The sequence below is a fragment of the Microtus pennsylvanicus genome, chromosome 1 (genome assembly GCF_037038515.1).
Source record: "Microtus pennsylvanicus isolate mMicPen1 chromosome 1, mMicPen1.hap1, whole genome shotgun sequence".
Lineage (NCBI taxonomy): Eukaryota > Metazoa > Chordata > Mammalia > Rodentia > Cricetidae > Microtus > Microtus pennsylvanicus.
Genome location: NC_134579.1, coordinates 184540198 through 184558090, shown reverse-complemented (window position 1 = coordinate 184558090; position 17893 = coordinate 184540198). Strand labels below are relative to the sequence as shown.

General features: G+C 37.4%; 1 protein-coding gene across 1 annotated transcript in view; it reads left to right on the top strand.

The window, feature by feature from the left end:
- Themis (thymocyte selection associated) overlaps positions 1-17043 on the top strand; it is a 187381-nt gene extending 170338 nt beyond the window's left edge. Inside the window, exons 5-6 of the mRNA XM_075946736.1 lie at positions 4357-4509; positions 14856-17043. Of these exons, the coding sequence (XP_075802851.1) occupies positions 4357-4488 (132 nt within the window). The 3' untranslated portion in view covers positions 4489-4509; positions 14856-17043. The remainder of the gene's footprint in view (positions 1-4356; positions 4510-14855) is intronic.
- Positions 17044-17893: the final 850 nt, after the last annotated feature.

Sequence of the window (17893 nt, the reverse complement as noted above, 5' to 3'; positions counted from 1 at the left end):
CAGTCCCAGAATTAGTGTTACTGTAGCAAACCTAGGATTTCTCAGGACGGTGGTTCCACTCCATGAGAGCACAAAAGCTGAGAAACCACGGGAAGAAAGTTAGCTAAGAAATCCCTGAATAACGCTGGACATTTCCTCAGAGTTACCAGTTAAACTGACTTTCTGAAGAGAACTAGTTCAGATGTTGGGGCAGAGCACTGGTTTAGGAACATTGAGGAGCTGATTTCTTTAGAAAACAAATCAGTTTGGAAAGGATGGCTCTTTTACAAAGTAAGATGTCCAATCAGGGTGTTCCCTTCTGTCCCCAGATATTACGGCATGGATATACAACCTGCTGACACATACACAATTAAAACTAAGAATTTGTGTTTAAAACATAAGAAGAATAGCATCGAAAGTAATGCAATGGCCCTTTAATACCATTGGCCAGGATTTTTTATGACTAGTTCATTGGAAATCCCTCAGAACAAATTATTTCTTTTGATTGTGTAACAAAGAGTTTTAACACAGACCGGATGCATGGCATTCCAAATCTGTGCCAGTTCACCGACTCTTTGCACAAATTTTATCAGTTTCCTCTGGATCTCCACCTTCAGTTCGAAGGTTGGATATCCAAGCAGTGCCAACCAGCGACCCCCTTTTTATGTCGGTTATCAGGCAATTCTCTCAAAACCCAAGGTTCTGTGTTCACACAGTTCTTGATTCTCACTTTACCTAATATGATCATAATTTTCACTTGTAGACCAGTGGATATTGAATTAGAGATATATAGGATACTATAAAATAATATATCTTCAATGACTGCAATATTTAGCCGACTTAAAAACTCAGAATTTGAAATGCGTATTTGATGGATAAAATGAATGCCTGAGGCAGAGAAAAGTTTGATAGTAACATAGAGATACAGTTGGGATGTTAAATGAGGAGTTTTCCTAGATGTGACTATTACTCAGAATTTTCTCCACACTAAGACTGGATGAGACAACATCAGTCCAGGATTCATGCTAACCACAGGTTAGCGGACAAGTAATAGCAACAGTAAGAGACATAGTATATAACAAGATGGTAAGCACAAAAACAGTAGGAAGTAAGGATGTGGTGCCCAGAATTCAGGGGAAGTGGACCATCAACCCAGGGATAACTGGAATACAGCTATCACCATTTACAGAGTAAGTGAGTCTCTAGTAGCCCTTCTAGTCAACACACAAAGGTAGAAGCCGTGCTCTAAATGAAAGCTGAATATGTAGCGGAGTGAAGTCTGTGATCCGTGAAGCAAAAGGGAAATTCAGAGTAAAAGCATTTGAGAACCATAAGAGGGGACTTGGGAAATGAGAGAATTAAAAGTTGACAGATGGCAACTGGGCAATGGAGAAATCACTGTGGGAATTTTATTGTAGCAGAAAATAAATTGTAATTTAAGATATGGGAACCCAGACTCCTGATAATCCAAACTCAGGAAAAAGGGATGAGAAGATGGGATTGGGTTAGTGACTTACGGGACATGCATCTCCTTTGTTTGAGGTTGGGGACTGGGGTCAGGACCTACTTATGAGTAAAGTAAAGCCTTAGAAAACCCCACAGGGCTCTACTAGAGGAGACTCTCCTTAGGAAGTTCTTTCAGTAGAAGGAAGTTATTAATTTATGAAATGCTGTTGGGTTTCTAAAATATCCACTTCTACAAATGTTTGCACCAAGAAGTGCAGGTTTTTTTGTTTTTACATAAACACTAGACCATCATGATCAGTTGTTTTTTTTTTCCACTGTGACTTCATGACAAAGATCTCAAACTAAGAATGTCTAAAGTCTCTTCTTTAGAATTTGGAGTATAGTATAGTATTCATAATTTCCACAAACTGCCTGATTTTCACCATCATTTTTATTTATTCGTTTTCTTAAAGCATTGGAGATATGTTTTGTTTCATTTTGTATTGTATGGGTACCAGAGAAGGAGCGGGAATGGAGCATACACAGTGCAAACATGGAGGCCAGAGGAATTACAGAGTTCAGTTTTCTTAGTTGTTTGTGGTTTGTGAATGAGTCAAATGTAAAGTCGTCAAATAAAAACTTGTGGATCCCAGGGACCAAACTCAGGTCATCATGCTTTGCAACAAGTGCCTTTATCCTCTGTCATCCCAGGGGTCCCTCGATGTTTTCCTGTTATCAGTTGAATTTGGTATGAAGAAAGTCATTAAACTATTTTTCTATTAATCTAGTTTATTTTTCACTACTGAGAAACTATGATTTAACATCTATCTTAGCATTATATTTTTTAGCATTATATATTTTCCAAAAGCATGTAATTACAAATCAAGAGGCTATGTTGAATCTTCATCATTTCAAAAACTGTGTGATGATACTGCCTTGACACAGATTTAAAATTTCATAATATGCCATGAGTGTATATTTTGTAGCTTGTGAGCGAATTAATTTAAGCCGTACGATGCTAAATAGTTGCATTTACTATCAGAATTCAAGTGGTCTTTTGAGAAGTCCTTGGCAGTATTACTTAGCTTCCATCCTTTGATTTTAGAAAAGGGACTTGAGAATTATCTATAAATGACTCACCGCATTATTTTAATCCTCTACATAAACATATTGAGACGTTGTATTTGACAGTCTGAGGCTGTTGTATATTTGCATTGCCACACAACAGTGTCTGGGATAGATTTTTAGGATGAAACAGTCATCACCACACGATGTTGCTTGACTACCTGGAAAAAAATCATGGCATACAATTTAAATCACATTTAATTGATTCATGAAGCTGTGGGGTTGAACCTGCTTGATCTGGTTTCTCTTGGTCTCAACTGGACTCCTATAGATGTGCTTCACCTCAGCTTACACAACTGGTACCCTAGGTAAACGGAAGCTCATGGTCAGCTTCTCTCATGCTATGCTACATATGTTCTCATCACTTCATGGGAATGCAAACCTGAGAAAATAAACAATAGTGTGGATTGTTCACCCTCCAGATGTGTCAATATCCTGTTGATTCAAAAGGAAGCCATGTGGGTATGTGAAAAGTTAAAGCAATAGGGCCTGGTAAAACTGCATGCAATGGACATTGATAACAAGGACACAACTGATCTGTAACCTTCAGTGAGGTCACTATTCTGTGCAGACAGACAGGACAAATGAATTACAGAATGACGTAAAGATTATGGTGGTGGTGGCCAGGAGTTATAGCTGCACCCTTTTTTCTTTGTTAACTTGGGTGAATCAGGTCATCATACTGACCTCTCATTTCTTTATATATACTTCCCAAGATTCATAAGCCTTTTGTTCTATAAAACCAAGATTTAATGTGTTAAATTCTATACATAATATGTATGAGGAACTTTAGAGACAAACTCAATGTATTGTCCTTGGCGCTACATTTGCTAGTGTAAATGGCCAAATTTGGCTGGGTAATTTTAACTACAAATCTGCTAATATTTCATAACCACATTCAAACTCTTAAGTTTCTAGTCTGGATTTGATTATGAAGCTAAGGTCTAAAGTTTAATTTCCCCCTTAGGCTTTGAGTGTGGGATTATAACTGATGTATCTTTTGAAGTATACAATGTGTCAGTATAATGTCAAACATCATGATATATCCTATGTGAGTTACAGGGGACCATTGATGTGTGCCTTAATAATTAATCACTATGATGAGTCATATCCTTAAGTTGGACAAATGACTTTGTCAAAATTTTAAACTACTGACTAAAATACATATAAATTTAGAGCAGATATTAAATTTTCTTCTAAATAAAGCATAGAGATAAATGGGGCTGGAGATACGGTTTAGTGGTAAAAAGAAGGTGTTGCTCTTGCAGAGAACCTGGGTTTGATTTCTAGTACCCATGTAAACTCTCACAACTGTCTGTAACTCTAGCTCTAGGGGATCCAATGCCATCTTCTGGTCTTCTTGGGTACCAGGCATGCAGGTGATATACACACATACATACAGACAAAGCACTTGTACGTATAAAATTTTAAAATAAAAATCAATTTTAAAGAAGAATAAAACCAATGCAGAATTGATTTTTAATTATATAATAAATGACAGAGTAATGTGTTGCTTGATTATCAAGATAACAACTGGGTAAGAGTGTCCCTGCTCTCACTGTTAGAAGTCCCACAAAACCCCAAGCTAAACAACCTTTTTATTCCAATCACTTGGCTACCTCAGAACTCTCACACCTAGATTCCTAAACTATATCAATAAACACAATTTATAGCTTGATTTGGTGTATAGAGACTTCTCTTTGAGACACAGAGTAGTGGCTTGCCATATCATAAATGTTTACCCTTGTCATTTCTCTAACAGGCATTTATTTGGGGCTGATAATTTACATGTGCTTGCCATTTCAGAGTCACCATGGAGACAGAGTCAAGAAACTTCGCCCAGCTCAAGGTGGCCTGGATTCAAGAATACCAGTGGGTTTTCGAAATGATCTGGGTGATGTGGAGAGGCAGAAGAACAAGCAGGGGCCACTGGAGTAGCAAGCAACAAGGCGATTGCAGGTCAGTTAAGCCATCCACTATTGTTACCTACCTGACAAGGGGACGATGCAGAATTTCTTGCTTCCATATTGTTTGGAATACACAGCGCATGTGTAGAAACCGGAGGCCAATGCTGCAGATCTCCCTGGGGCTTTGCTTTATTTTTCTTTTTCAAGACATATCTTTTTATTTTATGTAAATCGGTTTTGCCTGCATGTTTATCTGTGTATCACATGCATTCAGAATTCTGGAAGGCTAGAAGAAAGAGTCTCTCCAGAGACTGGAAGTACAGAGAATTATATTCACCCTATAGGTATTGAGAGAACCTGAGTCCTCTATGAGAACAACACTCAAGTACTCAAACACTAAAAAGTCCCTGGAGTTCTCCAACTTACTTTATGAGGCAGGGTCTCTCTCTCTGTACCTGGATCTCATCAATTCATCCAGGCTGGCTGGCTAGCCAGGGACCTTCCTGTCTCTGCCGTCTCCAACTCTGGAGTTACTCAAGCACATCAATGTTCCTGCCTTTCTTTATGGCTGCCCGGACTCTAAACTCAGGTCCTCATGCCTTGCAGAAGAAAATTTTCTGACAGCCGTCTCCCTAGCCCCAATCACAATATTCTATATTTTCAGTAGATGAATAAGAAAGTTTTTTATGGGTTGAAAGAGCTGATGGTAACTTAGTTTCAACCAATGCTCAGACCTTACCACAGAGAAGTTTCTTCATTCAGTGTATGATGGCTAAACACAGAAACTCATAGTCAACATGCAGAAAATAAGTGACTGAGGAGGACTCAGACACAAATGAGATATCCATGTCTTTTGTTAGGAAGCTCAGAGATCATCATGGAGATTAAGGATGGTGAGACCCAGAGGTTGGAGAGGATCAGAGCAGGTGTCTTCTGGACATGACAGTGTGACTGTGCTTGTAAACTCACAGTGGTGGTTCCTGTCTGTACAAGAGCTGCACAAGGACCAAGCTCATCTTCAGTTTAGCATGCAGAGAAAGAGGTTCATCAAGCCTTGGACAGATGATAACTTCTGGAGGAGGAAGAATTAGTTTTCTTTAAGGGCATAGCTTCTCGTAGATCGACCACCCTACCCTCCACTGGACGGTTCCATACCCAGGACTAAATGCACAGAACAAATTGGAGTCAATGGGTTACTCTGAAAATAAATTTAAAAATGGAAAAAAAGAAAAAGACATCAATTTGGAGTGAGTAGGGATGTAGAGATTATCTGGAAAGAATTAAAGGAACGAATTGTGGGCGAATGTGGTAAAATACATACTATAAAGTCACAAAGAATTAGTAAAAATATTAAAAATTATATTACTAATCAAATGCAGTCTTGAATTATGATGGTTTAGTTTTTAGGGAAGGTGATGTGGCATTTTCCATCTTTGTTGAAGGCAAAACAAGATCAAATGAAGTTGTGCGGGACTAATCACAATCAACTAAGTAACCAGACTCACTTCCATATGGTGGGACTCTGGCATGTCTTTGCAAGGGAAATGAGGATTTTCTCCTTTTTTGGCAATATTTTAGACACAGCAAATCAGCTCGGTTCTTATGACACTTATCTTCAAAACTTCACATTTAGTTCATAGGAAAATTGAAATTAATTATTCTTAAGCATATGGTTTGTTCCTCCCTCCCTTCCTTATTTTATATTGTAGTGCATATGATTTTTTTTTTCTCCAAGGACATATAAAAGACAAACTACTGGATCTAAAGTCTCTGAAGTGTTTCTGCTCCCAACCCTGTCTGTACCATCTGAGTTCTTTCAAGTAGTTAGCTTACTGGCTTCTGACACTTCTATAAAAATATCCCATAGAGCTTTTCTTATTACGTTTTCATTGACTCTCTCCGAGTGATAAAATGAAATTCTGTAAAGGGCTTTGAAAGCCATGCATATTGCAATTCCTGCACATTTCAAACACTAATCAAGTGTGACTATAAAAGACACAGCCGCTGCAGTGAAAATTGGTGTAGCGGGTTGGGACTCAAGCCATTATTAATTCATTGGAAACTATTTTTTTTTCTTTAAGATTATGGATCCTACAAAGTATCAGATAACACAATTCCTAAGATCAAAGTTTTTTGTTTCAATCACAGGGAACTTGGGTATCTAATCTTCCCAGCGTGTGCGTTTCTGGGACAGTACAGCGGTTGCCCCAGCTGTGCCCTGAGTGAATAATGCAGAGTATTTCATAAGCCAGGGAAGCAACCAGTCTTACACTGTGCTCATAAATGATGGCTTTAAGAAGAAAAGGAGCCTCGGATTAAAATAATAGGTCTAGGCGAGTGAGACTTCCTAGCTTCCTACAACAGACTAAAGTGAAATTTCCTTTTAGGGGTCAATTTCAACATGCATTAGCTTGAAAATTACCCACTATAGAGTCCACAGAGTATTCTTATTTGCTTTTCCACCTTCAAAGACAACCAAGTTGGAATCTTCAGTATGTACTATCATGGTGTGACAGTTCTATACATAAAAATAAAAAAGGAAAGTAGACGACAAAGGAAACTTGGCCAATTTTGTTTTATTTCATATAGTATACATACCCTTATTTAAAAATAAACTGGCCAGTTGGACTCACACTCACCCCGTGTAGATTGCTTTTCTCTGAATATACAGTAACCTCTTCTGAGTTCAGGAGGAGCAAATGAGGTCCCTTCTAAGTCACTTTCCCGACTCCTTTTTCTTCTTTCTTTGAGACAGGGTATTGCCACATAGCCTAGCTGACCTTGAACTTACAATCCTTCTGCCTCACCACTCAAGTCTTAGAACTATTCTCATTTTGTGTCTCCAGGATACCTAGCTTTGTGCATCAGATACAGGAAATTGAGCCTTTACTGATATATATCTATATCTATCTATCTATATATATGTATATATATATATATATCTGATGATAAAGTATATTATTGAGTTAGATAGTCATTGTAAACAATTAGAAGGGTTTTTCCATGTAGCCAAACAGGAACTATGCAATAGCAATGGAATCCACTATAGTCAGACTCAGAGAAACTGACTCTGGACAATATTGCCAGCTCTAGCTCTTTTTTCTAAGATGCTGCTGGGAGTGCTTTGTGGACCTCCTAGATGACCTTCTGTGGGCACTAAATTTACTCTAGTAGCTTGGTGATTCTCTCATCATCTTTCAGCAACATCATCGTTAACTCTGCATGTTTTGTCTATAAATAAGAGCACAGCTCTCTGAAAGTACCATGTATGTATAGTGTGAGGGTAAAGTTCAGACCTCTGCAGTCTTAATGCTGACTGCTGGATTTAAAAACTTGCTGCTCCACTTACTCGTAGTGTGCCATGAGCAATTTGCTAAATTCTCTGTATTTGTCACGTTGGGTCCATATGTACTCTACCCCATAGGCAACGCTGAAGAGCTCATTAGATAAAAGAGGTCAAAGTTAATTTAACACATAGTAGACTCCAACTATGTCGGTGCTACAAGAAACTACTGACCCCATGAGTTGATTCCTAAGAAAACTTTATTTTCCAGCAGGACCTCTGAGAAGTCCTCATGTTGTGGCTCCTGTGGGCATTGAGGCTTAGTTATTGTCTCTTTGAGAATTGGACATCTTTGGACTTTTATAGCTACGGACAAGGGATGGGATGAGAAACCCTCCTTAGCTCCGTCACTAGTTCCTGAGTATAAGAAACATTGCTATGATGACGTTAACTGGATCCCTGATGTCCTCTTCCTCCTTGGCAGTGGTGGCTAAACAAGAGCACAGTGCTCTGCTGTTTAATCAGCTTGAGAGCTATTTTAAGTAGCTGACAGGTGTTAAGTGGAAACATTTGCATTAAACAGGTTTTTTTGCCCACCCAAATCCCTGAGCTGATTTGCACAATGCAAATTGATTGGGGAGTGTTCTCAGGAAAAACACTCAAGGCAGAGTGACAGACACAGGCTTGGGCAGAGGGAGAAGATGAATCCTGATATAATCACTACAAAGATGGCAGGGTATATCTCAGGGAGCTCTCGAATGGGCATGAGGTGCCCTGAGTTGGGGCAGTTTGCTGTACTCTCTGCATCTGTCAATCATTGCATGTAGCTGTGACTATGGAAAAGGAGGCCTCTTTGGACCCAGAGCAAAGACATTCAGGATAAGAAGATTAATATTTACTTTGGAGGAGGAACTTGTTATTATCTTCATTCCATATTAATTGCTATGATTGCTTCTGGTAAATTTTCTGGATGCACAGGGACCTATTTCTTCTTTCTTCCTTGTGTGTCCCCCTGGAAGCTGAAATCTTCGTGGAATGCATAGATGTTGCCAATTAAATAATGGTTATGCTTTCTTGATTCATGATCTTTAATGTAATTTTTTCCTTTAGATTCCTCAGCTATGTTCCTTGAATTATCCCAAATGGTTAGATGAAATCTGTCATTACTTGTCCTTTATAAATTAGACCACTAACCAAGGAGAGAAGTTCAAATCCAGAAAACAAAACACAAGTGCCTTGCTTTCTAGTCTAAGCCCTGCCCAAACCTAAATGAACAGCGTGTGCACAAGTTATTTCCAGTCTCCAAGTTTCACTTTCTTCGCCAGCCTTAAAGACAAGCTTCATGCCCATCAGTTTTGAGCAATTATGATGCAACACCCTCTATTGATAGAACATTGAAGTAGTAGGCCCCAAAGAGTCGCATATCAGAATAATGATGTGGGATTCTCCTCTGCATGCTATGAAAATGTTTTATTACTATTGTTTAATAAAGAAGCTATTTACTCTGCCAATGGCTTAGCATAGTAAAGTCAGGTGGGCAATCCAAACAGAGATATATATAGAGAGAGTAGGCAGAGTCAAAGAGATGCATGTAGCTGCAGAAGGAGACAGACGCCAGATCCTTATCAGTAAGCCACAGCCTCATACCAATACATAGATTAATAGAAATGGGTTAAGTCAAGATGTAAGAGTTAATTAATAAAAATCCTGAGCTACTAGGCCAAGCAGTTTCGTAATTAATACAGTTTCTGTGTGATGATTTGGGTCTGGGCGGCTGGAAACAAATGAGCAATCTTCTTTTACAGAGTAAGACTCATTTGGGTTGTTCTTTACATTGAATTCTCACTTTGGTGGGTGGACTAAAATAGCAGCTGAAAAGAATGAAACCCTATGGGAAAGTTCTCCTCTAAGGCCAAGGTGGAACCCTGACAATAAAGACTGGATAAGAAAGTATCTAAAGAAGTATTTGTATGGACATTGGTTTGGCTTAAACGAGTAACCTAAACTAAGTTTCACTTGCATGATGAGAAATAGGGCACAAATGAGTTCCTTATAAGGATTATTTTAAGAAGTAGATAAATTAGGGATTTTGTATTTAACACCTTGGTTGACTACTTTGTTATACTGTGTCTGGAGGTTTTACTTCAGATATTAACATCATTAAAAATATTTTTTATATTTATTTATTTTACATCCCAACCACAGTTTCTCCTTCCTCTTCTCTTCTAAGCCACTCCCTGCCAACCTCTCCTCTGCCCCACCTCATCCACTCCTCCTCTGATGAAACATATCTTTGCTTCTCAATTTTAATGAAATACCAACACAGTGCTGTTCATCAGTAAGAGTATTTAATCCCCATACTAGAAAACCTATCATTTAAAATGTTCGATAACTTAAAACTGACAACCAACATCTGGTTTTTATTATTGTTGGGTTATATGCTAAAAACAATTCTATTTTTACTTGTCTAACTAAAGTCTTCTATACATCATCATAGGTATGGTGTGGTATTTCAGCATGTGCACACATGTACTGATCAAACAAGGATAACTAGGTTTTGCTACCTTATCCTTTTTATGCTTTAAGCCTTCGGCCTCTTCTCATCATATTCTATACAAACTATATAGTTTATAGTCATGCATCATTTGACAAATTCTGACTTATCATTTCCCATTAGCAGTTGGTGAGCACTGACAAGCTTGTCCCTCTTCTTCCCTAGAGATTAATTTATTTCCTGCAGTGCTTGTTCTTTGTAGAGAACTTCACTCCTCAGCCTTCACCGATGGGATTTCTCAGCAGCAGACTGGTAATTAAAAGAGCAGCACAATGCACTGCACGGAGAAGAAACAACAGCTTTCTGGACAAAGTGATCTTTTTCTTTTTCTTTTACTTTACCTTCTCCTTAGTCTATGTCTCCACAAGATCATGAACTACTAACAAAACAGGTCTTTTAGTAGTGGGATGTGTTGTGGCAAGTGAGCTGACTTTGCAACCAGAAGGACCTAAGAGTGAACTCTACCTCAATGTCATGACTTGTGATTTTGCCTCTAAGATTTAAATTGGGATATAAATTCCTATATCACAAGAATACTCTTGCGCACAAAGAAATCACTTATATGAACATTGAAATTTAGATGTGGGGCACCTATTTTGGAGAGCAGAATTGGAATCTATGACCTGTGGGTGATATATCCTAATGCCTATTTCTGTACAGCGCAGAAGTTAACAAATGTTTGTTCTTACTTCTAAGTCCTTAAGAAGGAAAGACAAGATAGTATTTTCTGGTATGGGAAAAATAATATGAAATTTAAATTTCAATACCTATACGTAGCATTGTATTAGGACATAGCTACATTGATACCTTTATATGTGGTCTATGGAGGCTTTGGTGCTAAGGGAGCAAAGTTGAGTGGCTGTAACAGATGTTTACTATCTAGCCCTATAGAGAAAATGTACTCTAATCTGTGCACTAGAAAAAAATTATTGGTTCTTGGTTATACCAATAATCCACTTAAGCATGTTTTTCTTGTGATTCTGATATAGGAGATGTTTAGGAACCACATTTTAAACAGTGATACAGAAGAGAAACAGAAGAGTATTTTTCTTATTCTCACCTATCATGCCTACTGCATCAGCAAATTCTATTGGTTTATCTTTAGTCTATAGGATATGACTTTTTCTCTTGCATAACTACTGCTATCATGTTAATTCAAATATCTGCTATTATCAACCATTGTTTCAGAACTTTTTCCTTCTTAAATAGTGTCTTACTAGATTGCCCAGACTGACCTTGAACTCAGAGGCTCAAGACTTGAATTCCAGCCTGTGTCTACTGAGGGCTGGAATTGCAGGCACATACTATCACATGGATGACCAGGATTCTTAAATCGGCTAACTAATTCTTCTTCTTCTACCATTGTTCCAAGATGCTTGCTCTCAATACAATAGGCAGGTGAAACCTGCTGAATGCTAAGTCAGTCCAAGAAACCCTGAGAATATCCCACAGCAATGTTCTATTTTTACCCATCTCTTTGTTCAAGTTCCATTGGATTCCTACTTCTCAAAGTCCCAAGAGGAATTCCAGTCATACACTTTATCCCAAAATTAAGATGACCCTCCCTATTCCCTCCTGTGGACCAGCCTTGAGCTATTTTAGTGGTCTCTTCTATAACCATCTTGCCTGAAATGATAAACTTTTAGCTGACTCTGCCTCTTTCTTTCAGATAAAGTAGCATATGCTTTCCTTTTAAATTTTGATTATTATCCTCCTGCACCACAGATGGGTACCATGATTACAGGAATTTTTTTTAACATTTCCATCTTGTTATAATTTTAGACACTAAGAAATATTGGGTGTGTGGTGAACTCTCAATATTTCTTGAACAAAGAAATGCTCTTCAGATTGCTATTCTGTACTTTATAGACAATGTGTGGCAACTCTCAAACATTATATTTTAAAAAGGTAAAAATATTCTCCAAGAACAGAAACCTAAGGCTTAGCTCTAGCTCTGAAAAATAACCAACTATGAATTAATTACCACAAACGAGAGGGGGTGGCAGCTGTTCACACGTGTTATTTGGTACTTGATCTTAGCCCATAGCTAAATTTCAAAATGTGCCAAAAAGGGAAAGCAAACAGTTGGCACATCATTGAAGCATGGATAAAAACCCATTTGAAAATGTTCAGAAGTTAGCCCATAGAGGACTCAAAAGTGACTGAGGGCGTCGTGAAACTCCTCCCTAAAAGATGCTGGCTCACAGTTTAGCAGCTCAGTCTCAGACTTAGCATCAGGAATCTGTCTCTTGGTTCTCATGGATAGTGGGATGGCTGTAGTTTTGATTTACTAATGTTTTAGGAAATACCAATTTTATAAAATAATTTAAATCAGTTTTAGATATATTGCAGCTTGATGTCTACAAAATAGGTAAAAATAGAAATTTTCCTTCATTTTAATCTTCTCAAACAGTTGACTTTATGGCAATATTTTTATTTTTTTAGCTGGAGTGGCAGGTGAGTTTTGGAGATGTGTATTCCTTCTAGTGAAGGTCATTTGCTTAGCTTATACTTTTTAGAAAGAAATGAAATAAAACTCCATTTTTGTCTGTTCAAATGATGAATGATTTGTTTTAATGTCCGAGGAACTTCTCTGTGTGATTCCAAATTCCTCAGTTAATCACATCAACTAAATAATTGGTTCAGCGGATCTGCAATTCAATGTAAAAACAATCACGTTTGTATTAAACCTGTGGTATTTCCAAAAGAATGGATGATAAATGCCCCAAAGTAAAGGTTTTCATATCAATTTGCATTCTAAAATCTAAGCAATTGTCAGAAAAAAAAATGGTTCCTGTCTACTTTCAGATTTCTTACAAGTGAGAGTATGATAGGAACAAACTTCTCTTCATGGTGAACTTGGCTCTGTCCACTGGATTGGTTACCAGAGTGGCAAGCAGGAGCAAGAACGGACAAGATCAGACTGTCGAAGTGACCTAGAAAGTCTCCTTTAAAATGAATCTGGCTTATAGCCATTGTTTTAGTTTGAGATAATATAATTATTCTAATATCCTCATCTTCCACGTTTCTGCTTTACTATATACTACTGTAAATCAGTTTATAGACAGGAGAGAGATGACAGACTGAATTCTCCCACTGCGGGTCTGTAATCCTTTTATGTGAGGGTAGGACTATAATAGCAAGTGACCTTTCTGTTGTGTTACATATTTTACAAATCACTTGAGATACATTATTTCATTTGATATTTTCAAATTCTGTGTCTCAGCAATTATCATCAAAACACATTCACTAACAAGGAGATAAAATGCAAAGTTTTGTCAAGACATGCAGCCCTAAGTTGGATTCTCAGGACTCAGGGCTAAGTCTACATCCTCCATTCTTTCTATAGTATAATTATTTAAATTTACTTTTTTTCCACCACCAAGAATAGAAACACTGTGAGGTAGAAATGCTGTTATCCTCTTTTGTAGATAATGTCTGAAAGGTGGTGTTGGGAGCAGAAATTAAATCTGGGCATACAGGCTGAAAACTTTATTTTAATGCATGTTTTACCCTGGGTGGTATGCTGCTATTGTGATTTGAGAAAGATCAAAAAATTTAACGGCTGCTGCTGGGGACTATAATTGATAAGAAATTAAAAAAAAATCCAAGACAACATAGGACCTTGGCACATTCTGCCTAAAGACACCTAGCATGGCATCATCCACCAGTCCATGACAGCACTGAATGGAGATATTAACCCCTTATGGGAAGGAACATGATTTGTAGAGAAACTGTTTAACTTTCTAATTTGAAATCTTCTCCTTTCCCAATCAGATTGTGTCCTCCTTAGAAAGTCAGAAAACTGTAGGCTTTGTTTTTATATTTCTCTCACATTATAAAAATTGGTAACAATGATGAGACAGTTTCAGGCTCTTGATAGTAACTCATTTAATTTTAACCCTGTACAATTGGTATTATTGTATCTCACTCCTTATCTTTAAAGATGAAGAAATAATCCCATAAAATTAGATAATGACAGAAGGGGATTTAAAAAAAACAAAAAAAAGAATGGAAAGAAAAAAGGAGTAGGCAGAAAGGAAAAGAAAGGCAGGAAGTATGAGAGAAAGAGAAAAGGGAAGAAACAAAAGAAGAAATAAGAAGAAAAAGGAAGCGAGGAGGAAAAAGAGACATCATAAGATGATGAAATTAGGAGGGTTCTGTGCAGACCTAGTCATTAATTTACAGATCTCTGGTACCTACAATCCAGGCACAAGCAAGTCAGAGAAATTTCAGATTTGGGTAACTCTTGACCATTTTAGTGCAGCACTCCCTACTTGCTTTTTTGGGGTTCTGTTTGTTTATTTTATGCTACTCATCCTATCTCTCAACAGCACCATAGTGGGAAGGAATGAAGCCTCGTATCTGAGAACAGAGAGCTCTCTGTCTGCTTCTCTTTGGAGTTCGGTAGGATGTTGTGCCAAAATGAATCTATTTACATGGTAACTGGAGCTTGAGGTAGTTTGACTGTTGCTTGAGAACGGAACATTTGCTTCATTTTAATGTTCACAGGTGCCTCTTTACTCTTAGAATGACACTCTGTTTCTGTTCTGCCTTACAGGTTGAATATCACAGTCAACGAAGACTGCATCTAGAATCCCAACTATAGATCACAGATAGCTTCAGTCCCTCTCCAGCTGTGGCTAGCTGAGCTGGCTACAAGTTTACTATTTTCTCAGTTTCCTGCCTTACGTTCTCCTAAAACGGATGTGTTTATGATGGGGAAAAATGCATGTAAAACTGTGGCTTTCAACTGTAAGCACATTATAAATCTACAGTATTATTTTCTGTCTCATAAATATCTACTTTGTCCCTGAATAATTTACATGGTTTCCTTTTATTTTACTTTTTGGTTCTTTTTGCTTTGACTCCTCCCCGTTATTTCTCAAAAAGAAATATGCATGCAGGAATCCTATAAACAGTCTTTGCAAGCAGCCGGTACACCCTCCTGATGGATTCCTCTTACCTTTTTCTTCAAGTATAGAACTCTTCAAAACTGAAAAACATCAAAAGTAACAAGATGCAATGGAAGCCACTTGGACAGTGAACATAAATGTTGCCATGGAAAAGGAAGTCTATTCTACTAGGTGAAAAACAACTATCCCCTAATGGCCTCTAGAAGAATCTGGACTGGACCAGGGCAAAGACAAACACAAATATAAAAGGTTTTAGAACATAAGGCTCAAAGATAGGCCCATGATGTGAATTTTAAATTGTCTATTCTGTTTCCTGAAATACACACGTGATGTTTCTGTGATGTTTAACACATATTTATTTAATGTGCATATGTTTTGTCTCTTACTTTTACTACTAACATTTAACAATCTGAAATAAATTTACACTTCAATTATTGAATAAAATCCCATTTTAAAAGTGTAAACTCTCACTGAGTTTTCACCCTTTTTCTGGCAATTTTCTTCCCATTTTTCTAGTGTTATCATCATTTCTGCTAAGACTCAAGGAAAATTAATTACATCTGAGAGTGACTTAAAATGTCCAAGTTTCTTCTCTGGTTCCCTGGGAACTGTGAGCTCACATTTTCAATTTGTTTTATAAATACACTGTAAATAAATGTCAAGTCTCAACAGCCAAAGCCAATACGAGTCACAGAACCTCTTATGACCTCTTCTTTCTACTTCGAAAAGAGAGAGCTCCTGACTAAAGCATCACCCAGGTTCTAATAATCCGCCTTGTATTTTATGCACTGTAATATCCACAATGTTTTGAACAAATGCTTATTAGGATTGTAGCAGACCATTTAGTCAGCCATAATATTTGATAGGAAGAGAAAGACAACATAATTGTAACAAGTCATATAAATATATCTGACATAAGCCAAAATAAGTCTCAATGAATATATAGTAGAATAGTACTTATCATTACATGCCTGTAAAAATTAAGGTCAAACACATTTTTATAAGTTTTCTTACCATGTATTAAATACACAGGAGATTGAGATTTTTCTAGTAGAGAATAATGAAAAGTCTTAGGTTTTGTTCATAGGTCAGATTTTCCACAGAACTTAATTCTGATCTCATAATTAATTTATAAGTTGAGAGAACTTGTTTGATGATTTAGTACATAAGACTCTCTCAAGATAATAAATCATAAGAGAATTTTCATTATACAAATAATCACAGCTAGAGATCTTTCATATAGTGTTTATATTCTGATTTCTTTCCTTCTCTCATCTTTTTTCTCTTTGAGTGATAACAAAATTTGATTTCAATGCTTTGAAGTTTGCTTAATGACTTCACTGCTATAATATCTGTGTTGTCTATAATTTCCAAAATTTTAGAAGATTGTTTCACTTTTATCTATTTTTTCCAGTTTGTATCTATTTGAGAAGGAAAATTTAAAATTAACATCTCTGTATTTGAGTATTTGAACACCATAGAGAATCATGACCCAAGCACACAGCCCAGGAAAGCTAGACTGTGGGACTGTGGATGCTCTGGGACCTATAACATTTGTCATTTTTCAGTTAACGGTGAGCACTGGATATTTGTACTTTGGTGTATGAGCACAATTGAGTTTGTTCTTTTTATAAATCCATGTCTTTGACTAAAATAAGAAAATTAATTCTCCTCCTTTTGTTGTGAATCATCAAGGGCTTTCCACGGGAAATCATGTATATCATTTCTAACTTAATGTAAGCCCCTTTGCATGCTCTGTTTATAGTTGTTTTGGTATCAGAAATGTAATAAACTTTATGACCTATCTAAGATCTTGAAAAATTGGAAATAAAATTTCTGTTTTTTTTTTTTTTACCTGAGTGTGTTTTTGGTCATGGTTAACTGTGAAACAACTTACTTTCTCTAACAATTAAGTAAAATTATTCTTTAACTGGAACTGAAAGCAGTTTTTCACTACTGAGGAGGAAAGGTTACTCCTACATTTCCACCCACTGTGGGGTCGCAATGATGGACCCAGTCATGACAACCAATTTTCATAGCATAGTCGTGTTACGTGGATAGTGTCAGGACTGCTACATATTAATTCTATTAATTAATAAGTTGCCTTCCCTAATATGGAATAATTGAGGCAGTTTGTGGGACGCTGTCTCAGTTAGGGTTACTATTGCTGTGATGTAACACCATGACAAAAAGCAAGTTTAGAAAGAAAGGGTTTATTTCACTCAACAGCTTATCATTAGGAACGCACCCAGGGAAGAAACCTGGAAGTAGGAGCTGATGCAGCGGTCATGAAAGGTACTGCTTACTGGCATGCTCCCCATGGCTTGCTCACTCTGCTTTGTTAGAGAACCCAGCACCACCAGTCCAGGGGTGGCACCAGCCACAATGGGCTATGCTCCACCCCAGCAATCAATAATTAAGAAAATGCCTTACAGATGGATCCTATGCAGGCATTTTTCTCTCAATTGAGGTTCCTTTCTTTCAGATGACTCTGGCTTGTCTCAAGTCTACATAAAACCAGCTGGGAAAGATGGCACCTAGGAAGGTTAGTGTTTACTAGCCAGGACAGATGGCATCTGTAAAGGCTCCTGTTGACTAGTCAGGACCGATTTCATCTGGGAAGGTTATTGCTGACTAGCTAGGACAGATGGCATCTGGAAAGGTTAGTGTTGACTATCCAGAA